Source organism: Pistacia vera, unplaced genomic scaffold (genome assembly GCF_008641045.1).
Source record: "Pistacia vera cultivar Batoury unplaced genomic scaffold, PisVer_v2 Contig64, whole genome shotgun sequence".
NCBI classification, from domain to species: Eukaryota; Viridiplantae; Streptophyta; class Magnoliopsida; order Sapindales; family Anacardiaceae; genus Pistacia; species Pistacia vera.
In genome coordinates this window covers 88,860-112,603 of record NW_022196490.1, presented here as the reverse complement: position 1 = coordinate 112,603, position 23,744 = coordinate 88,860, and the positions used below count along the sequence as shown (strand labels likewise).

The following is a 23,744-nucleotide window of genomic DNA, read 5'->3' as shown; positions in this document are numbered from 1 at the left end:
CAATAGAATCCTTTAGCAGAACTAATAGTACAATGAACTGGCAAATTAGGACATTCAGGTCAGAAACATGGCCAAGGTAAAGTATCACCGTTTACCAAATAGATTTTCTATACTCCATTAACCTTTATTATGGCAATTTCAAACAGTATGCATGATACCTCTGATTCCATGAAGAAAACTATACTTAGAAGAAATGATAAACTACTTTTACTTAGTCAAGTAAAGGCGCTACAAACAAGTATCTCACCACATATGTCAGTTCAACCCTCAATGGTTAATGTGTGATGGTTGACAGTGATGATCCAGAAGGTCAGATACATAGCAACGGCAAAGTATCCCCATTTCTAAACAGATTTTCTATTATCCATTAAGCCTTATTAAGGCAATTTCAAACAGTATGCATGATGCCTCTAATTCCGTAAAGAGAACCATGCTTCAACGAAATAATAAACTCCTTTTACTAAATACAGTAAAAGCGCTACAAAAAAAATCTTACCGCATATGTCGGTTCGACCCTCAATGGTGAGATATGTGATGTTTGACAGTGATGTTCCTGAATGATAGCACGATGTCACATCCCAACACTTATTTGAAACTAGTGGTAGAGCCAGATTTGAGGAAAGGACTGATACTTGTGTTGGTATGATTGGAGAAATATCAACAGACAAGTCAACTTCAGAGACCAGAGGGCACTTATGCACCAATTTAATGAAACTGGTTGTCTTGATGCTCAAAAGATAAGCTGCTTTTATTGTTTTCAGTGATGGAAATGATCTGGAGAAGCACTCAATGGCATATTCAAGATGCAGCCTATGACATTTGGAAATATTAACCTCCTGTAATGCTTCAAAAGATAAAGTTGGCGGCAAGCACTCGGATATCCGCCAATGATCTTTGTCAGGATGTTCAAGGTTTATCAAATACTTCTTTATAATCTTCCTCAATGTTGAGTCCATACTATGAGAAGAATGAAGCACAGACAGGAGAAGAATGGCTGACGTTACTTGAGGACAGCTAGAAAAGTCCACTTTCTGCAAAGAGAAATAAATATCTAAGTTGTAACATCAAGAAAATTAAGTCAAAAGACCAAGGATGAAATCAATTAGGCTACCAATATCAACTCACCGGCATGACTTATAGAAATACTCTTTAAATGGCCTTTTATTTTGTTGTACATAATCATGCAAAATCTTACAGATATTGCATGATTAAGTGTATAAATCTATTATAGGATATTAGGATTGTAATCAATATATATTAAGAACAAATCTATAAAATAGGAAGTTAGATTATTCATTTGCTAGATTGGATTATTTGATTCCTAGATTAGTTCTTTGTTTTCCTATATATTGATGTATAATTTATCAATACATATAATAACAATTACAATCAGTTCTCTGTTTTTCACATGATATCAGAGCAATTCTAGGTTGTTTCTCAATTTCGTTTTCTTTTTCTCTGCCCAAATGAGCATTATTTGTGAGTCATCCTAGAAAGTGGCCTTTTTTTTTTTCTCATCCCTGCCTAGGAAGAAACCCCTCCTGCCGATCGACCATTCCCTGAAGTCCGGTCACCGAAGGAGCAGCGCGTGAGTCACGCGTCACCTTTTTCATCTACGGCAGTCTTCACGCGCCGGCATGTGGGGGCGCGTGGGGCGAAGGACAGTGCTCCGATCACCCTTCCCGGCTTCGTCTTGATATTTCTGGCAAGTCTGTGTGATCAGTTCCTCAGTATCTCAGCCAGGTCAGATCAGTTTTGTTGATTTCTATTGGTATCAGATTTCATTCTTTGAAGAGTTTTGTTGGCTATTTGTGTTGAGGTCAGTTTGCTGATTTTCATCTATCAGTTGTGTTGGCTATTTGTGTTAAGATCAATTTTTCGTCTTCTTACCATGGCTAATAAGCCTATAACTAATATGGTTCATATAATGTCAAAAATTACAGAACATAAGTTTAATGTGTCTGATAACTATTTTGATTGGAGTAAGACAATTCGTCTCTACCTGCGAATCATTGGTAAAGATGATCATCTCACAAAAGATTCGTCTGAAGATGATTCAAAGCAAACATGGTTGAGAGAGGATGCCCGGTTGTTCTTGCAGATACAGAACTCCAACAATAGTGAGGTACTTGGTTTAATTAATCCTTGTGAATATGTAAAGGAATTGATGGACTATCTAGATTTTTTATATTCTAGGACAAGGAATGTTTCTCGTATTTTTTATGTATGCAAAGCCTTTTATCAAGCTGAGAAACAAGATAGGTATCTTACGACCTATTTTATAGACTTTAAAAGGATATATGAAGAACTTAACGTCCTTTTTACCAGTGAGTGCTGATGTGAAAGTTCAACAAGCTCAACGAGAGAAAATGGCGGTTATGAGTTTCCTAGCTGGACTCCCTTCTGAGTTTGAATCTGCTAAATCTTAAGTTCTCGCCAGTTCTAAGATCACCTCCCTCCAAGACGTATTTACTAGGGTTCTTCGTACAGAAAGCACTCCATTTGTTCAGTCGAGTAGTGCTCTTGTAAGTCAAAATAATGACATTGGGCCTTCATATAACAGGAGTAATAATAGAGGAGGGGTTCGAATAATCGTGATAATCAGAGTCAAGAGTCATGAGGGATTGTGTGCTACTACTATCATGAACCCAGTCATACAAAGTGCATGTGTAGAAAGTTGCAAAATAAGGCCCAGAAAACTCGGTCTGCTCATGTGGCCACTACTGATACTTCTGAGAAGACGGTTATGATTTCAGCTGATGAGTTTGCCAAGTTTTCTCAGTATCAAGAATCATTGAAGTCCTTATCTACTTCCATCACTGCTCTCGCCGAGTCAGGTAAACCAAACACGTCTTATTTCCTCATCCTCCAAGTGGGTCATTGATTCTGGTGCCACAGATCATATGACAAGTAATCTTAGTCTTTTTTCAACATATCGGTCACATAATTCCTTGTCTAATGTTACTTTAGCTGATGGGTCAACTTCTTGTGTTCTTGGGTCTGGGTCTGTTAACCCTATTCCGTTAATTTCCCTATCCTCTGTATTGAGTCTACCACAGTTCGCTTTTAATTTAATTTCTGTGAGTAAACTCACTCATGCTCTTAAATGTTGCATCTCATTTTTCCCTAATCATTGCCTATTTCAAGATCTTACGACAAAGCAGATTATTGGTAAAGGATATGAACCTGGAGGCTCTACATCCTTGACACACAAGTGCCTAGAACCATTGCTTGTTCCAGTATTTCGACCCCTTTTGAGGCGCATTATCAGTTAGGACATCCTTTTTCACCATTGTTACAGAAACTATGTCCTCAGTTTAATAATTTATCTTCATTAAATTGTGAGTCATGTCAATTTGTCAAACACCATCGTCTTCCTTCAAGTCCAAGAGTCAATAAACGGGCTAGTGTCCCTTTTGAATTAGTTCATTCAGATGTTTGGGGTATGCGTTCTATTATGTCTAAACCTATATTTAAAAATTTTGTTACTTTTGTTGATGACAACCCTCGTGTAACTTGGCTTTATTTAATGAAAAATCGTTCTGAGTTGTTTTCTCATTTTTCTGCCTTTTGTGCTAAAGTTAAAACTCAATTTAATACTTCTGTCCAGACATTAAGAAGCAATAATGCCACATAATATTTTTCGAGTTCTTTTCAGTCTTATATGAATCAGCATGGCATTCTTCATCAATCCTCTTGTGCTGACACATCGTCCCAAAATAGAGTAGCCGAGAGGAAAAATAGGCACCTTATTGAAACCGCCCAAGCCCTATTATTACAAATGCAAGTTCCTAAACAGTTTTGGGCCGACGCAGTTTCCACGGGCTATTTTCTAATTAACTGCATGCCTTCATCTATTCTGAATGGTTCCACTCCTTATAGTGTCCTATTCCCGTCTAAACCTTTGTTTCCTATTGCATCAAAGATATTTGGTAGTACTTGTTTTGTTCGTGATGTTCAACCCCAGATAACCAAGTTAGATCCCAAATCTCTTAAATGTGTTTTTCTAGGTTACTCTCGCCTTCAGAAGGGATATCGATGCTATTATCCTAGTCTTAATAGATATCTGGTGTCACCTGATGTTACTTTCTTAGAAAATACCCATTTTTTTCCTACTTCGTCTACCTATAAAAGTCAGGGGGAGGACGATGACTTACTAATCTACACTGCCACATCCCTATCGGTTACTCCTACACCTGAGACTTCCCCACCTACTGTTCCTTCTGGCACCACCTCCTATCTGTCCACTACCTCCAATTCGGACTGTCTATTCTCGTCAACAGGAACCTCCTGTACCAGTCCCTTCGTCGTCAGATCCAATCTCCAGTGATCTCGATACCTATGTTCCTCGTCAAGAAGACCCTCAGAATTCATGTCCTGCCCAAGACTCTTCGTCGTTGGATCTAGCCTTGAGTGATCTTGATCTTCCTATTGCTCTTCGGAAATGTAAATGTCAGTGTACTTATCCTATCTCTTCATTTGTTTCTTATGATCACATATCATATTCTTCTTGTTCTTTTGTGGCATCACTAGACTCTGTCTCTCTTCCTGCAACTATTCATGAAGTCTTATCTCATCATGGCTAACGTGATGCTATGATAGAAGAGATGAATGTTTTAGATGTTAATGGTACCTGGACCTTGGTTGACTTACCTACTAGAAAGAGACCTATTGGATGCAAATGGATGTTTGCTGTTAAAGTAAATCCTGATGGGTCAGTGGCTAGGCTTAAAGCTCGTCTTGTAGCTAAAGGTTATGCTCAAACTTATGGAGTGGATTATTCTGACACTTTTTCCCCTGTGGCTAAATTGACTTCTGTTCACTTCTTTATCTCTATGGCGGCTACTCATTCTTAGCCATTACATCAGTTGAACATAAAAAATGTCTTTTTACATGGTGACCTTCAAGAAGAAGTCTATGTGGAGCAACCACCTGGGTTTGTTGCTCAGGGGGAGTATGGGAAAGTTTTCATCTTCGCAAATCGTTGTATGGTTTGAAACAGAGTCCACGTGCTTAGTTTGGAAAGTTCAGTCAAATAGTTGAAAAGTTTAGAATGACAAAGAGCAAGTCTGATCACAAAGTCTTTTACAAACAATCGGCAATTGGCATTAGTCTTCTTATCGTATATGTTGACGACATTATCATCACTGGAAGTGACACTGTAGGGATTTCATTACTTAAGTCTTTTCTTCACACCCAGTTTCATACAAAAGATTTAGGAGTGTTGAAGCATTTCTTGGGGGTTGAGGTAACAAGGAGCAAGAAAGGCATATTCCTCTCTCAAAGGAAATATGTACTCGACTTATTAACTGAGACAGGAAAATTGAGAGCTAAGCCGTGCAGTACGCCAATGTTTCCTAATTCGCAACTTACCAAAGATGGTGAACTGTTTGAAGATCCTGAGAGGTATAAAAGACTAGTTAGAAAGTTAAACTATCTAACAGTCACTCGTCCTGATATTGCGTACTCTGTCAGTGTAGTAAGTCAATTCATGTCTTCTCCTACGGTTGACCATTGGGCAACGTTAAAACAGATTCTGAGTTATCTGAAAGGAGGTCCAGGACGTGGTATTTTGTACGGAAATCATGGACATAATAATATTGAGTGCTTCTCTGATGCAGATTGGGCAGGTTCCAAGATAGATAAGAGATCCACTACAGGCTACTGTGTTTTTATTGGTGGAAATTTGGTCTCATGGAAAAGTAAGAAGCAAACTGTTGTGTCTCGGTCTAGTGCAGAATCGGAATATAGGGCTATGGCCCAGTCTATGTGTGAAGTAATATACTCTATCAGTGTAGTAAGTCAATTCATGTCTTCTCCTACGGTTGACCATTGGGAAACGTTAGAGCAGATTCTGTGTAATCTGAAAGGAGCTCCAAGACGTGGTATTTTGTACGGAAATCATTGACATAGTAATATTGAGTGCTTCTCTAATGCAGATTGGGCGGGTTCCAAGATAGATAGGAGATCCACTACAGGCTACTGTGTTTTTGTTGGTGGAAATTTGGTCTCATGGAAAAGTAAAAAGCAAACTATTGTGTCCCAGTCTAGTGCAGAATCGGAATATAGGGTTATGGCCCAGTCTCTATGTGAAGTAATATGGATATATCAGTTTCCTGTATTTCATAAACGAACTAAGCACATTGAAATTGATTGTCATTTCATTCATGAGAAAATATAACAAGGTTTAATCTCTACAGGATATGTAAAGATTGGAGAGCAACTAGGAGATGTTTTCACTAAAGCTTTGAATGGGGTTCGGATTGATTATATTTATAACAAGTTGGGCATAATTAACATCTATGCTCCATCTTGAAGAGGAGCGTTGTAGATAATCATACAAAATCTTACAGATATTGCATGATTAAGTGTATAAATCTATAATAAGATATTAGGATTGTAATCAATATATATTAAGAACAAATCTGTAAAATAGAAAGTTAGATTATTCATTTCCTAGATTAGATTATTTGTTTCCTAGATTAGTTCTTTATTTTCCTATATATTGATGTATAATTTATCAATACATATAATAAAAATTACAACCAATTCTCTGTTTTTCACACATTTCAACATGAACCTGATCGAGTATATACTTTCCTTCCTTCTCTCTCCCTCTCTCAAATGAGTTTCATTAAGTACTGGAGTAAAGAATATGTACCCTTTCTCCTGAAATATAATTAAAAGAAAATGTTTAACTTATCTGAAATAAAGAATGCCTTCTTCAACATTCCCTAAGTGTAACCAAAGTGGATAACAAAAGACAGATGAGAGAAAACTAAATGAGGTACAACGATAACTCCAAGTTCCATCATATGAAAGCTTCAAATCCGTGTCAAGGAGAAAGTTAATCACCATATAAACAACTTTTCACAAAAAGAAGTGGCAATTCGAAACTTGTCATTTTGCAAATACTTTGTTTAAAGATACCATATGATGATTACAGTAGGATTTAACTCTAGTACTCTTCCTGAGAATGGGTTCAGAATGGAGAATTTGCTCCCATTTTGTTCATAACAATTACAGTGAACCAATTCATCTGATGATAGTACTAGGATTTCACTCCAGTAAGGTTCAGAATACAGAAAATGATAACAATTTAGTTCATAACAATAAAATTTGAGCTGCCAAAGTACAACTGAAAGTGTTTGCCAAAACACACCTTGACAACATTCTATTACAGTTAATTGAGAACCTGTGAAAACAAACTCCATCTGAGAGAGAGAGAGAGAGAGAGAGAGAGAGAGAGAGAGAGAGAGAGGAGGACAAGGGAGGGGGGGTGGGGGGGCCGGGGTAACATTTAAAATTTAGCTTCCTTTTCCCTATTTCACAAAACAAAGTTTCAGAGAATAATGCCCATGTATGCATAAAAATATGACAGAAAAGCATCCCGGTATGCAACTGCTGCATGGCCCAGTGCATAGGCTGCTCTAAACCCCATTCAAATGAACCCTCAATAGAAAGCAAAAGTCATTTCGTGGCCTCAAGACTCATCAAAAATAGCAAAGTGAATACCTCTGAGTATTCTGTCAACCGAATACGAAGATGATTCAGGTCCACGTCTCCTAAGGCATTTATTAAGCCTGTCGGAGGAATTTTCACTAGTCTTAAAATTGAGTCAACACTTTCATCAGCAAGCTTAGAGAAATAGCATGACCTTCTTTTCCCTGAAATAGAAACCAGTTCAACAAAAAGCATTATCAGATTAGATGAATTAAAAAAGGACTCAGACTGTTGCAAGAAAAACATTTAGAAGCCAGCCTACCTGCAGCAAACCACAATGGCAGAATGCTTATTCGAATCTGTAAAACACAATAAAGAAGGATTTTAATGATAAAATCATAATCAAATAAAAGATTTAACAAATTGGCTCACATACCAGGGGCCATCATTTTAATATGTTCTCTTACCTAGATACATTAGTGTTGGTAAGCCAACTTAATCAATTCATAACTTTTTTATTTTTGAGAGGCAGATGATGAGCTCAACAAATTTGATTAGATCATGCAAAATAGGACATTGCCAAAATTTAATATCCATCTATCATGCAAGAGTGAGATTGATCAACATGTTGTCATTTGAGGAAACCTTTTTTTTTATATACATGCAGTACACTTTGATCATATAGTTCACAGAACCTTTTTTTTTTGGTTTTTTTCCATTTCATGGTTCTGCATAATTTCAGTTACTCCTACATACAACTTTTTTCTGGGGAAAAAGTTAGTGGCATTTGGGGAGCGTATAATTACCCAAACCTGGAGACCCAGAGCTGGCAGGCGTTAGCTTAGGTTTTAGCCATAAAAACATTGCTGCAGGTTTATTTTGGAAACCAATATTTCCTGGTTGGATTTAGGCCAGCCCAAAATGACCCAGATTTCAAAGACTTGGTTGCCACATTATGATAAGGTGTCAGATTAACACACTGACAAAGGGGCAGAAAGAAAGTTGTTGACTCCACTCAGTATCGGGCGTTCTCCATTGAAGCATGGGCAATTTTACTTTTCATCTTCCATGTTTGACATTCCACCAAAAAAATTCACCAATAAACTAGATGTCTCTCATATTTTTCATACCTCACAATCTATTTTATAATGAATGTCTGAAAGAATAAACTGTAAGTTCAACAGAGAATTCTTGATCATGTTAATCTCGTATTTATCCTTCCAACCCCACCCCATTTCCCACCGTGGAGAATACTAATTTCAGGTCCCAAATTCAAACCCAGAACATAAACAAATAAATAAAAATCAATGCTTGCCTCCTTCAGAATTCCAGTCAAATTTTCTTTAGTTCTGATTGAGCAATCCATCTGCTCTGTATTTGCATCTAGCCAAACTAAAAGTGCATCAGAAAGATGCATCTCACTGTGAAAGATTAGTGTGGCATCAGAATTTCAGATAATATATCATAAAAGGTCTATCTGGTATTTAAATTATAGCTGACTGACCTGTCCACAGTCAAACAGGGATGCTTTACACACTCAAATAACAGATTGAAGGGAATATTTACAAAATCTCTATTAGACATGGCCCACATCTGCAAAGTAAAACCATTATCTATCAACTGACTTTACATGGCAGTTGCTCAAAAGCTAAATGTAATCGATTACATACAAAATTTCTCGCTAGATATCTTGCACATAATTCAGGAACAAAATCGTTGGCTGCAACATATAGCAAGTTTATCTATTAGGGTGGATACTAATATTTCAAAATCAAACATAATACTCATCAGTAGCATGAAATTTCATTTTGTGTTCATCAATTTTAACAATTTTCAAATATCTCGTACTTCTTACCATTCTCTAAACCAAAGTTCCACATATGAATCAAATCATCACATTGTATCTGTGGTGGCCCAGAGTTTTTGGACAAAAATACCTCAGAAAACCAAGCTCTACACTTCTCTAGAAGCATCTCCACTCCAAAATAAAGCGCACCCTAGAAATGCGGCATGTGAATTATACACAATTTTTAAGCAATAAGGGAACTTATAACGGCCTTGTTATATAAAGTTATAGCAACAATCTAAAAGACTTGAAACTTGATAAAAAATAACGTGTAAGAAATACCTCAAAAAGAGGGAGAAAATTATTTAATGCAACATTTAATGGGCAGCCATATATACACTGCAGAATATTCAAAAATGTTTCAAGGTTCCACTGGACCACAATATTGTCCAAGCTTGACTCACTGCAAGATTTATACCCAAATTAGAAAGCAGCCATGAGCTAATCATACGCAACTCAACAGTTGAAACCTTAAAGGTTCCCATCGGTTACTAAATTTCAAAATGAAAAAAAAAAAGATCCAAAGCCTAATCATAAAACTAACTAATATCAGAAAAGCCGCCCAAGCTTATGTCAATTTTAGGGGCCATTTGGTTACAGAAAAAGTTGCAGGAAAGCATGAAAAATAGAAATTGTTAAACAAAAAATTTTACATTACCTCTTTAAAATAGGTATTTTGAGTCATTACTTTTTTTTCATTTTATTCTCTCTCTCTCTCTCTCTCTCTCTCTCTCTTTTTGATAGATAAATAAAACTAATTGAAAACCATTAACCATAAAAGCAAACCGGTTGGCAAATTTAGTTACAATAATTTTCTATAAAGAAGTAAAGCCTACAAGGAAAATTAACGATACATAATTAGATATGTAATCAATGCAGTTCAAACTTTACCTAAAACTTCCACCAAGAAGACCATGAAAATACGAAGATTGTTCAGTGAGCCTGTAAACAAGTACTCAAGATAAGTTAATCCATAAATATAAATAAATCCTGATCATTTAATTCAAAAAAAAAAAAAGAGAGATGAATGAGAAGTGAAAGTGACTAGCCTATTCCGATAAGCACGAATTCTGACTGTTTGATAACGGAGAATTGTAACTAAATCCCAGCTTTGGATATCATCGGTTGAAATGAGAATTTCTCTATCTTTTTCGGCTTCCACTTCGATTGGATTAAGATTCGTGCATACGAGAATGACAAAATCATCGCCTGAGCTTGAGGCCATAAGCGACTGTTGGTCGCTAAAACATAAACTAGAGAAAGTTTCAATGAGGAGACGTGTTTGGTTGATGAGAAAGTGCGAGAAAAGAAAGTAAAAATGATTTTAGGTTTTGATTTTAGAGAGCGTGCTTCTCACATTTTCAATCGAAAGCGCGCGAATCTAACCTCAACTTTTACCAGGCCCTGAAACTGTCGGTCATCGGCCACCATATTAGTGCCTGAATACTGTAGATCTGAAACTTGAAATTGTCCACCGGACAAGAGTTCCACATCCACTAGAGCATCTCCGATCAAAAAACACCAAATCTGTGCATTTTTTACATCAAATTGATGTCAATTTTAGTATACTTCACTATTACATCTTTAATATATTGTAACAAATATTACATCAAAACAAATATCCCTCAAAATATGTTTTTCGATTTTTTTAATAATAATCAACCATTAATCTATTTCACTAATTATTTATATATATGTTAATTAAATATTAATAATAATATTTTTATTAAATAATAATAACTTTAAAAATTATACTAATTTAATAAAATTAAACATTTATTTAATTAAATAAACATTACATTTAATATAAAATATCATAAAAAAACAACAACAATAACAATACAAAAGTAAAATTTCATATCGATAGTAATTTAATTTCCGAATTAGTATATTATTCCCACAAATGATCAATTAATGCATTTCAAAGAGCATGGTAAGCCTCTGTATTCTTGATTTGTCTATGTCGAGCAAAAAAGTTTTGAAATCGAACATTTTGAAATCTGATTTGAATTCCATAACTGATCCAAGCCTGCATAAGTTTTTTCGAAATGAGCAATTAAGAATTATGCAAAAAAGAGTTCAACGATAAGGTCAAAGATCTCAAAATAGCTATAGTTCTTTTCAATATATTGATGATTTTAGAAGATCCAAAACTAATCTACCGGAATACTAAGGCTCCGTTTGATTCACTTTTTTGCAGTTTTTAGAAATTTTTTTTGAAAAAAGTTAAAAAAAGTTGAATTGGGCGGGTATTACGATGTAAGATTTGAAAATTAATAAAAATACCCCCTATGTTTGTTTATTTATTAAACATCCCTATAGTAAAACTTTGAAAGTTAACAAAAATACCCCCAACTCACCCATTGAATAATCACAACTGGCCACCACCACCGGAGGTTGGTCGGAGTCACCGTTTTGACGCATGACCGGCTGGATCTTGCCAGTCGTGCGCCGATATGGCCTTTGCCGACCAGATCCACGGTGGATTTGGCCGGCAAAGGCTAGATCTACCGCTAGATCTGGCCATTGAAGACTAGATCTGGCCGCATTTGCTCTTCAACGACGGCCAAAGATACTGTCATCGTTGATGGTCAACGACGACCATATGTTAGCCGTCGTTGACTTCTAGTTACAGCCAAAGATCTGGCCGTCAACGGGCAGATCTTTTGCCTTAGATCTGGCCTTTTCCGACCAGATCCACCGTGGATCTGGCCGAAAAAGGCTAGATCGGCGTACTACCGGCCAGATTCAGCCGGTAGTGCGCCATTATATCATATTCCGACCAACTTCCGACAGTAGTGGCCGGAATCTGGTATAATGTGGGTTTATGGGTGTTCTTGCAATTTCGAAAAAAATATTCAGAGGTATTTAATTAAATTAACAAATTTAGGGGGTTTAAAAAAAAATTGAATAATATTGGATAATATTTTTAAGTTTTTTGACATTTTACTGTTTAACTTTTTTGGGAATACTAATAATAGTATTCTCAAAAACCAACCAAACGGAGCCTAAATTGTTATTTTAGTTTGTGTTGCACTTTCTTTTAATTTTAGTGTTTTTAAATTAGTGTTAATTTTTATTTTGAGTTATTGTAGTTTAATATCTGTATTGAATAAAGTTTTGTTTTTAATTTTTCATTATTTTTTTAATTATTATAAATAATAATCAAATTAACATAAATACAAATAACAAAAATAAAAAATAGATGAATAGTGGCACACCAAATTGGTGTGGTTGAATAGTGTTACACCAAATTTGGTGTGATACTATTCACTTATACCAATTTGGTGTTAGGTTGGAGCACTTTTTCCACAAGGCGTTGGGTTGGAGATGCCCTTAGTGTTGAACGACTCAAACCCCAGTTAGCGTGTCAAAGACTCAAAAACTATGGAGTTAATTTACTCTTTTAACATCCGACCACCCTGATACTTATCTCACAAGTTTATTGCTTAATAATAAGTTTCACTGGCAAAGTATAGACAATGGGTAATACTATACTCGTGAAACCTTTTCATTATTTTTCTTTTAGATCGTAATAAGTCTTGTATGTCCAATAATAAGTCTTGTTGACCAATTGCAATTTATCATGTCATATTTGTAAGATAAAATTAATGTAAAAGGTTTATTAACCTATCTTTATCAATAAATAATAGAGTATCATTTTTTTTTTTCTTTTTAATCTATAAAATTGGGCTTACCTATTAGATTTATTTAATATAATAATTAAAATTTCAAATTAACAAAGAGAGAACAACATCTAAGTTATTGATTTATGGCCTATTTTTATGAATTTATTTTATTATCTTTTAAAACTATTGAAAATAATTATTTTTCAAAAGACGAATAAACATTCGATAGGTTTGTCTAAAAACAGTAATTTAAAAATGTAAAAATAAAAAAATGTTTGATGTATTAATTTTAAAACAATTTCTAAAACTTAAAAAATATAATATATAATCACATTTGATCATATAAAATAATTAAAATGGATCATAATTTGAGATACATAAAGAGATGTAATGTAAGTGTAAAAATTAAAGGAAAAAAATAAATGTGTGAAAGACTAATGGAGGTTTAAATTTCTTGCAAGTTATGTTTAAGAGAGAAAATATTTATATTAAAAATATGACATACAGTAAAACCTCTCTATAGTGATACTTCATATAGGAATAAACTCTACATAATCATAAAAAATTCTAGTCCCAATTTGGGATAATTATAAATAAAAATAAACTCCACATTGTAATAAGTTATAATTTTTCTAATTCCCATCTTAAGGAAAGTTGCCTCCACATAGTAATAATTATCTGTATATTACCAAAAAATATATGTTATGTTACATTAAAGGTTTAAGATGAAATAAAATATTTGTTTAAAGTTGTTTGAGACAATGATTTATATTTTATAGTAGTTACCACATCTTTTACCTTGCTAATATGTAATAACTTGCTAGCATGGACACCTTCTTATTGAAGCGAAAATATTTTTAGCTTTTTAAGCATGTTTAGAGCTTCATGTCACGAAACTTTTTGTATTTCCATACTATCATCCTTATGATTATTTTCTTTATCTTCTTGTTTAATTGTAGCAATGATTTCTTCTTCGGTTAAAGCATCCATAATTTGTTGCTCATTTGGATGATCGAGAAAGACATTAATATCCAGGGACGGATCTAGCCTCTTTTTGGGTGGGCCATGGCCAACCCTCAGTTTTTTTTTTTTTAAATACTAATATGTATAATTTCTAGATTTTAGCCCAGCCTAACAAAAATATTAATATATAATTAATTTTTATTTTGGCCCACCCTAACAGAAATTTCTGGATCTGCTACTGTTAATATCCATTCGATTAGTGTAGTGAAATTGTCGATTCTGATCACTCAATTTTGCAATGACTCTTCTATGTTCTTGTCGAATCTAATCACCCAATTTTACAATGACTCTTTTATTTTCCTCGTCCACTTTATTTGTAACTTGCAATTCATTGAAATCGGGGGTCCTAATTTTGCAATGCTTAAAACCATTGGCAATTGTCTCTGGCTTCACATCAATTATCAATTGACCATGTATCAACTGCATATATAGTTCCATTAATGACACTTATCTTTGTTGGTTCCAAGACACGATCTTTTATCAATTTCAAAAGTAAGCAATTGAAGCACTGAATTGAAATCATAATACTGTACTACTAAAACATGAATTAAAAAATAAGAAATCAAAACTATAATTTTTGTAACTACACCTCCATTAAGTTATAGTCTCCTTATAGTAATAAAATTAGTTAGTCCCACCATTATGACTATAGAGAGGTTTTACTGTATTTATCTTTTCTACAAATGTATACAGTATATGTATTGATGAGTTTGCTTTCTTTTGTTTATTTTTTCATGAGAATAAAAAGCAAAAACATAAACAAACACATTTTTCAAAGGGTCGAAAAAAGAAANTAATATCCTATTATAGATTTATACACTTAATCATGCAATATCTGTAAGATTTTGCATGATTATCTACAACAGTTACTTTAGCTGATGGGTCAACTTCTTGTGCTCTTGGGTCTGGGTCTGTTAACCCTACTTCGTTAATTTCCTTATCCTCTGTATTGAGTCTACCACGGTTCGCTTGTAATTTAATTTAAGTAAGTAAACTCACTCGTGCTCTTAAATGTTGCAACTTATTTCTCCCTAATCATTCCCTATTTCAGGATCTTACAACAAAGCAGATCATTGGTAAAGGACATGAATCTGGAGGGCTCTACATCCTTGACACACAAGTACCCAGAACCATTGCACGTTCCAATATTTTGACCCCTTTTGAGCCACATTGTCGGTTAGGACATCCTTGAGAGGTATAGAAGACTGGTTGGAAAGTTGAACTATCTAACAGTCACTCGTCCTGATATTGCGTACTCTGTCAGTGTAGTAAGTTAATTCATGTCTTCTCCTACGGTTGACCATTGGGCAGCGTTAGAGCAGATTCTGTGTTATCTGAAAGGAACTCCATGACGTATTTTGTACGGAAATCATGGACATAATAATATTGAGTGCTTCTCTGATGCAGATTCGGCAGGTTCCAAGATAGATAGGAGATCCATTACGAGCTACTGTGTTTTTGTCGGTAGAAATTTGGTCTCATGAAAAAGTAAGAAGCAAATTGTTGTGTCCCAGTCTAGTGCAGAATCGGAATATAGGGCTATGGCCCAATCTGTGTATGAAGTAATATGGATATATCAGTTTCCCGTATTTCATGAACGAACTAAGCACATTGAAATTGATTGTCATTTCATTCGTGACAAAATATAGCAAGGTTTAATGCTATAGGATATGTGAAGATTAGAGAGCAACTAGGAGTTGTTTTCACTAAAACTTTAAATGGGGTTCGGATTGATTATATTTGTAACAAGTTGGGCATGATTAACATCTATGCTCCATCTTGAAGAGGAGTGTTGTAGATAATCATGCAAAATCTTACAAATATTGCATGATTAAGTGTCTAAATCTATAATAAGATATTAGAATTGTAATCAATATATATTAAAAACAAATCTGTAAAATAGAAGTTGATTATTCATTCCTAGATTAAATTATTTTGTTCCTAGATTAGGTCTTATTTTCCTATATATTGACGTATAATTTATCAATACATATAATAAAAATTACAATCAGTTCTGTTTTTCACACATTTCAACATGAACCTGATCGAGTATATACTTTCTTCCTTCTCTCCCCTCTCTCAAATGAGTTTCAAGTACTGGAGTAAAGAATGTACCCTTTCATAATATAATTTGAGAAAAGGTTAACTTGTCTGAAAAAAAGAATGCCTTCTTCAAACTCCAAATGTAAACAAGTGGATAACAAAAGACAGATGAGAGAAAACTAAGAGGTACCAGACAACTCCAAGTTCCATCACATGAAAGCTTCAAATCCATGTCAAGGAGAAAGTAATGTGAACTCACCTATAAAACAACTTTTCACAAAAAGAAGTGGCAATTCGAAATTGTCATTTTGCAAATACTTTGTTTAAAGATACCCTATGATGATAGTAGGATTTAACTCTAGTACTCTTCCTGAGAATGGGTCAGAATGGAGAATTTTCCATTTTGTTCATAACAATTACAGTGAACCAATTCATCTGATGATGTACTAGGATTTCACCTCCAGTAAGGTTCCGAATCAGAATATGATAACAATTTAGTTCATAACAATAAATTTGAGCTGCCAAAGTACAACTGAAAGTGTTTGCCAAAACACACCTTGAAACATTCTATACAGTTAATTGAGAACCTGTGAAAACAAACCATGAGAGAGAGAGAGAGAGAGGAGGGACAAGGGTGGGGGGTAACATTTAAAATTTAGCTTCCTTTCCCTATTTCACAAAACAAAGTTTCAGAGAATAATGCCTATGTATGCATAACAATATGACAGAAAGAATCCCGATATGCAATGCTGCATGGCCCAGTGCATAGGCTGCTCTAACCCCATTCAAATGAACCCCAATAGAAAGCAAAAGTCATTTCGTGGCCTCAAGACTCATCAAAATAGCAAAGTGAATACCTCTGAGGATTCTGTCAACCGAATACGAAGATGATTCAGGTCCACGTCTCTAAGGCATTTATTAAGCGCTGTCGGAGGAATTTTCACTAGTTTAAAATGAGTCAACACTTTCATCAGCAAGCTTAGAGAAATAGCATGACCTTCTTTTCCCTGAAATAGAAACCAGTTCAACAAAAAGCATTATCAGATTAGATGAATTAGAAAAGGACTCAGACTGTTGCAAGAAAAACATTTAGAAGCCAGCCTACCTGCAGCAAACCACAATGGCAGATGCTTATTCGAATCTGTAAAACACAATAAAGAGGATTTTATGATAAAATCATAATCAATAAAAGATTTAACAAATTGGCTCAAATACCAGGGGCCATCATTTTAATAGTTCTCTTACCTAGAACATTAGTGTTGGTAAGCCAACTTAATCAATTTAAACTTTTTATTTTAAGAGGCAGAGATGAGCTCAACAAATTTGATTAGATCATGCAAAATAGGACATTGCCAAAATTTAATATCCATCTATCATGCAAGAGTGAGATTGATCAACATGTTGTCATTTGTGGAAACCTTTTTTTTTATATACATGCAGTACACTTTGATCATATAGTTCACAGAACCTTTTTTTTTTTTTTTTCCCATTTCGTGTTCTGCATATTTTCAGTTACTCCACATTACAAATTTTTCTCGGGGGAAAAAGTTAGTGGCATTTGGGAAGGGTAAATTACCCAAACCTGGCAGACCCAGAGCTGGCGGTTAGCTTAGGTTTTAGCCATAAAAACATTGCTGCAGGTTATTTTGGAAACCAATATTTCCTGGTTGGATTAGGCCAGCCCAAATGACCCAGATTTCAAAAGTATGGTTGCCACAATATGATAAGGTGTCAGATTACACACACTGACAAAGGGGCAGAAAGAAAGTTGTTGAGTCCACTCAGTATCGGGCATTTCTCATTGAAGCATGGGCAATTTTACTTTTTCATCTTCCATGTTTGACATTCCACCAAAAAAATTCACCAATAAACAGATGTCTCTCATATTTGTCATACCTCACAATCTATTTATAATGAATGTCTGAAAGAATAAACTGTAAGTTCAACAGAGAATTCTTGATCATGTTAATCTCGTATTTACCTTCCAACCCCACCCCATTTCCACCGTGGAGAATACTAATTTCAGGTCTTACCTCCTCAGAATTCCAGTCAAATTTTCTTTAGTTTGATTGAGCAATCCATCTGCTCAGTTTTGCATCGAGCCAAACTAAAAGTGCATCAGAAAAGATGCATCTCACTGTGAAAGTTAGTGTGGCATCAGAATTTCAAATATATCATAAAAGGTCTATCTGGTATTAAATATAGCTGACTGACCTGTCCACAGTCAAACAGGGATGCTTTACACACTCAATAACAGATTGAAGGGAATTTTACAAAATCTCTATTAGACATGGCCCACATCTGCAAAGTAAAACCATTATCTATCAACTGACTTTACATGGCAGTTGCTCAAAAGCTAAAGGTAATCGATTACATACAAAATTTCTCGCTAGATATCTTGCACATATTCAGGAACAAAACGTTGGCTGCAACATATAGCAAGTTTATCTATTAGGGTGGATACTAATATTTCAAAATCAAACTAATACTCAACGTAGCATGAAATTTCATTTTTTGTTATCAATTTTAACAATTTTCAATATCTCGTACTTCTTACCATTCTCTAAACCAAAGTTCCACATATGAATCAATCATCACATTGTATCTGTGGTGGCCCAGAGTTTTGGACAAAATACCTCAGAAAAACCAAGCTCTACCTTCTCTAGAAGCATCTCCCCTCCAAAATAAAGCGCACCCTAGAAATGCGGCATGTGAATTATACACAATTTTTAAGCATAAGGGAACTTTAACGGCCTGTTATATAAAGTTATAGCAACAATCTAAAAGACTTGAAATTGATGAAAAAAACGTGTAAGAAATACCTCAAAAAGAGGGAGAAAATTATTTAATGCAACATTTATGGGCAGCCATATATACACTGCAGAATATTCAAAAAGTTTCAAGGTTCCACTGGACCACAATATTGGCAAGCTTGACTCACTGCAAGATTTATACCCAAATTAGAAAGCAGCCATGAGCTAATCTACGCAACTCAACAGTTGAAACCTTAAAGGTTCAATCGGTTACTAAATTTCAAAATGAAAAAAAAAAAAAAAAAAGATCCAAAGCCTAATCATAAAAAATAACTAATATCAGAAAAGCCGCCCAAGCTTATGTCAATTTTAGGGGCCATTGGTTACAAAAAAAGTTGCAGGAAAGCATTAAAATAGAAATGTTAAACAAAAAATTTACATTACCTCTTTAAATATGCATTTTGAGTCATTACTTTTTTTTCATTTTATTCTCTCTCTCTCTCTTTTTTTTTTTTTTCTGATAGATAAATTAAACAAATTGAAAACCATTACCAAAAAGCAAACCGGTTGGCAAATAAGTTACAATAATTTTCTATAAAGAACTAAAGCCTACAAGGAAAAATTACGATAAATAGATATGTAATCAATGCAGTTCAAAATTACCTAAAACTTCCACAAGAAGACCATGAAAGTACGAAGATTGTTCAGTGAGCCTGTAAACAAGTACTCAAGATAAGTTAATCCATAATATAAATAAATCTGATCATTAATTCAAAAAAAAAAAAAAGAGATGAATGAGAAGTGAAAGTGACTAGCCTATTCCGATAAGCACGAATTCTGACTGTTTGATAACGGAGAATTGTAACTAAATCCCAGCTTTGGATATCATCGGTTGAAATGAGAATTTCTCTATCTTTTTCGACTTCCACTTCGATTGGATTAAGATTCGTGCATACGAGAATGACAAAATCATCGCCTGAGCTTGAGGCCATAAGCGACTGTTGGTCGCTAAAACATAAACTAGAGAAAGTTTCAATGAGGAGACGTGTTTGGTTGATGAGAAAGTGCGAGAAAAGAAAGTAAAAATGATTTTAGGTTTTGATTTTAGAGAGCGTGCTTCTCACATTTTCAATCGAAAGCGGGCCGAATCTAACCTCAACTATTACCGGGCCCTGGAACTGTCGGTCATGGGCCACCATATTAGTGCCTGAATACCGTAGATCTGAAACTTGAAATTGTCCGCCGGACAGGAGTTCCACACCTATTAGATCATCTCTAGCACCAACACCAAATCGGTGCAGGTTTTACATCAAATTGGTGTAAATTTTAGTCAATTTTACTATTGTATCTTCAATCTATTGTGCTAAATATTACATAAAAAAAATATTTTTTAAAATATTCTATATTTTTTTTCTTTTTATTAATAATTAATCATTAATCTATTTTCCTAATTATTTTTTATATATTAATTAAATATTAATAATGATATTTTTATTAAATAATAATAATTTTAAAAATTATACTAATTTAATAAAATTAAGCATTTATTTAATCAAATAAACATTATATTTAATATAAAAAATACTACATTTAATATAAAATGCCATAAAAAAAAAGACGACAACAACACAAAAGTAAAATTTTATATTGATAGTAATTTAATTTTCCGAATTAGTATATTTTTCCCAGAAATGATCAATTAATACATTTCAAAGAGCATGGTGGGCCTTTGTATCCTTGATTTGTCTATGTCAAGCAAGAAAGTTTTTAAATCAGACATTTTGAAATCGGATTTGAATTACATAACCGATCCAAGCCTGCGTGAGTTTTTCAAAATGAGCAATTAAGAATTATGCAAAAAAGAGTTCAACAACAAAATCAAGGATCTCAAAATAGCTTTAGTTCTTTTTAATATTTTGATGATCTTAGAGGATCCGAAACTAATCTACCAGAATACTAAATTTTTAGTTTATGTTGCATTTTCTTTTAATTTTAGTGTTTTTAAATTAGTGTTAATTTTTATTTTGAGTTATTGTAGTTTAATATTTGCATTAATAAAGTTTTGTTTTTAATTTTATTATTTTTTTAATTATATAATTATTATAAGTTTATTATTATAAATAATAATCAAATTAACAAAAATACAATTAACAAAAATAAGAAAATAAAATATATTTTATAATAGATAAATAGTGTCACACCAAATTGGTGTTGATGAATAGTATTACACCAAATTTGATGTGATACTATTCACTTACACCAACTTTTTCCACAAGGCGTTAGGTTGGAGCACTTTTTCCACAAGGTGTTGGGTTGAAGATGCCCTTAGTGTTGAACGACTCAAACCCCTGTTAGCGTGTCAAAGACTCAAAAACTCTAGAGTTAATTTACTCTTTTAACATCCGACCACCATGATACTTATCTCACAAGTTTATTGCTTAATAGTAAGTTTTACTGGCAAAGTATAGACAATGGGTAATACTATACCTGCGAAACCTTTTTATTATTTTTCTTTTAGATTGTAATAAGTCTTGTATGTCCAATAATAAGTCTTGTTGACCAATTATAATTTATCACGTCATATTTGTAAGATAAAATTAACGTAAAAGGTTTAACCTATCTTTATCAATAGATAATAGAGTATCATTTTTTTTTCTTTTTCATCTATAAAATTGGGCTTACCTATTAGATTTATTTAATCTAATAATTAAAAATTCAAATTAACAAAGAGAGAATAACATCTAAGTTATTGATTTATGGCCTATTTTTATGAATTTATTTTATTATCTTTTAAAACTATTGAAAATAATTATTTTTCAAAAGACGAATAAACATTCGATAGGTTTGTCTAAAAACAGTAATTTAAAAATGTAAAAATAAAAAAATATTTGATGTATTAATTTGAAAACAATTTTCTAAAACTTACAAAATATCATATATAATCACATTTGATCATATAAAATAATTAAAATGGATCATAATTTGAGATACATAAAGAGATGTAATGTAAGTGTAAAAATTAAAGGAAAAAAATAAATGTGTGAAAGACTAATGGAGGTTTAAATTTCTTGTAAGTTATGCTTAAGAGAGAAAATATTTATATTAAAAATATGACATTTATCCTTTCTACAAATGTATACAGTGTATGTATTGATGAGTTTGCTTTCTTTTGTTTATTTTTTCATGAGAATAAAAAGCAAAAACATAAACAAACACATTTTTCAAAGGGTCGAAAAAAGAAAAAAGAAAATTGGATACATGGTTGCGTTATTTCACCACTATCTTATCCCTATTCCAAATACAAATGCACGTTTGTTTTCCTATTTTCAAAATCATATCCTAAATTAAGAAACCATTTTTAAACTCTCTAGGTTTGTTAATTGACAAAAACATCCCTAACAAAAAAAATTTACAAATTGACAAAAACACCCCCACCCACCCATAGTTACCAAATTCCGGCAACCACCGTTGGTGGTGGCCGAAATCTATCACAATGGCACACTACCAGCCGAAACTAGCCAAGAATGCATCGATCTGGCCTTTTCCGACCAGATCTAGCCGTCAACGACGGCTATATCTTTGGTCGTCGTTGACCAGCCAGATCTGGCCGTAGATATGGCCTTTTCTGGCCAGATCTGTGGTGGATTTGGTCGGAAAAGGCCAAATCGGAGCATGACTGGCCAGATACGGCTAGTCGTGCGCCGTAATGCCAGATTCTGACAATGGTGGCCGAAATCTGGCAACTATGGGTGGGTATGGGTGTTTTTGTCATTTTACAAAAAATTTATATATTGGGGTGTTTTGTTAAATTAGCAAACCTAGAGGTTTTTTTTTTGTTAATTTTTAAATTCTACCTTGTAATAATCATCATACTCTACTTATCAATAATATTTCAAAAATACTACTCAACATACTAAAACAAACACGCACGCCCAAAAGAACTTAACTTTAGTACCAGATTAAAAAATTAATTAAAAAATGTTAAAATACTAGCAATAATTTGGTAATGTATGTGAATAGCCTTGATTTAAACATACCCATATTAATCTGCAAAACTTATAATAAGTCCTAAAATAGTAAAATGTGCCTATCAGATTTATTATTTGAACCTTTAATTAGAGCTTTTTATTTAAATTTAAACTATCTCAACACATAATACTTATTTTAATTTAATAAAATTATCTATTTCGGTAAAAAATAATACTACACTTATAAAATTTTCATACAAAGATATATATACAAAGTAATATGATACAATATAAATAGTTGAATAAATATATAAAGTCTATTCACTAATTGATATATCATTTAAAAAATAATATCACACTACTTTATATTCATCTTTTTGCAGTGTTTTGTATTCATCTATTTGTAAGTGTAGTGTTACTAGTTCTAAGCAAGGTTACCAATTTCTACTATTCATGGAAAACCTTAGAGAGGAGGATGATGATCAGCGAGCATTTGGTGCTTGGGATGTTGGCAGTTTTGAAGAATAGGGGCCAATACCGGTGAGTCTAAAGGTGGTGATGAAGGCGATTTCCGATGGGTGAAACGATCGAAAATCACAAAAATGCACGATGGCTTGCCTACGACTGAGGACAACGATCGGCGAGCAATTGGTGGATAGGGTGTTGGGGATTTTGAAGAAGAAGGGCCAGTGAGTCTAAGGGTGGCGATGAAAGCGATTTCCGATAAGTGAAATGATAGAAAATTGCAAAAATCGCTCGACGGCAACAACAATGTTGCCGGCAATTGGCAAGGCAAACCAGGGTAACGTGAGATGAGTTTTGGTTAGGAGGCTGAGAAGGGTGTTTTCATAATGATAGGGAGTGTTGTCGACACCGAAAGCATATCATATTTGGCCTAGGTTGTCGATCGTCGATTTGCATTTAAGGTTTTTTTGCAAGATTTCAAATTTATGAGGATTATATGTAATTTTTAGAGGTGTTTTCGTTAGATTTAAAAAAAATTTACTTACTGACATCATCAGATCAAACCGATCAACCC

The 23,744-nt window shown here is 33.8% G+C and overlaps 1 protein-coding gene across 7 annotated transcripts in view; it reads right to left on the bottom strand.

Moving 5' to 3' along the window:
* Positions 1 to 10,872, bottom strand: part of LOC116111487 (BTB/POZ domain-containing protein FBL11) — a 43,520-nt gene extending 32,648 nt beyond the window's left edge. For 4 of the 7 annotated variants that reach the window (XR_004125079.1, XM_031397663.1, XM_031397664.1 and 1 more), the window contains exons 1-12: positions 10,647 to 10,872; positions 10,339 to 10,542; positions 10,181 to 10,231; positions 9,572 to 9,692; positions 9,299 to 9,440; positions 9,114 to 9,163; positions 8,948 to 9,036; positions 8,759 to 8,864; positions 7,766 to 7,802; positions 7,516 to 7,667; positions 6,601 to 6,669; positions 497 to 1,031 (exon numbers count right to left, since the gene is read on the bottom strand). Coding sequence is in view for 6 of the 7 variants with exons in the window: in XM_031397663.1 (XP_031253523.1) it covers positions 497 to 1,031; positions 6,601 to 6,669; positions 7,516 to 7,667; positions 7,766 to 7,802; positions 8,759 to 8,864; positions 8,948 to 9,036; positions 9,114 to 9,163; positions 9,299 to 9,440; positions 9,572 to 9,692; positions 10,181 to 10,231; positions 10,339 to 10,542; positions 10,647 to 10,720 (1,630 nt within the window). In the remaining variant the exon portion in view is untranslated. The remainder of the gene's footprint in view (positions 1 to 496; positions 1,032 to 6,600; positions 6,670 to 7,515; positions 7,668 to 7,765; positions 7,803 to 8,758; positions 8,865 to 8,947; positions 9,037 to 9,113; positions 9,164 to 9,298; positions 9,441 to 9,571; positions 9,693 to 10,180; positions 10,232 to 10,338; positions 10,543 to 10,646) is intronic. The other 3 variants (XM_031397660.1, XM_031397662.1, XM_031397661.1) reach the window with 2 other exon arrangements.
* Between the last annotated feature and the right edge of the window lie 12,872 nt (positions 10,873 to 23,744).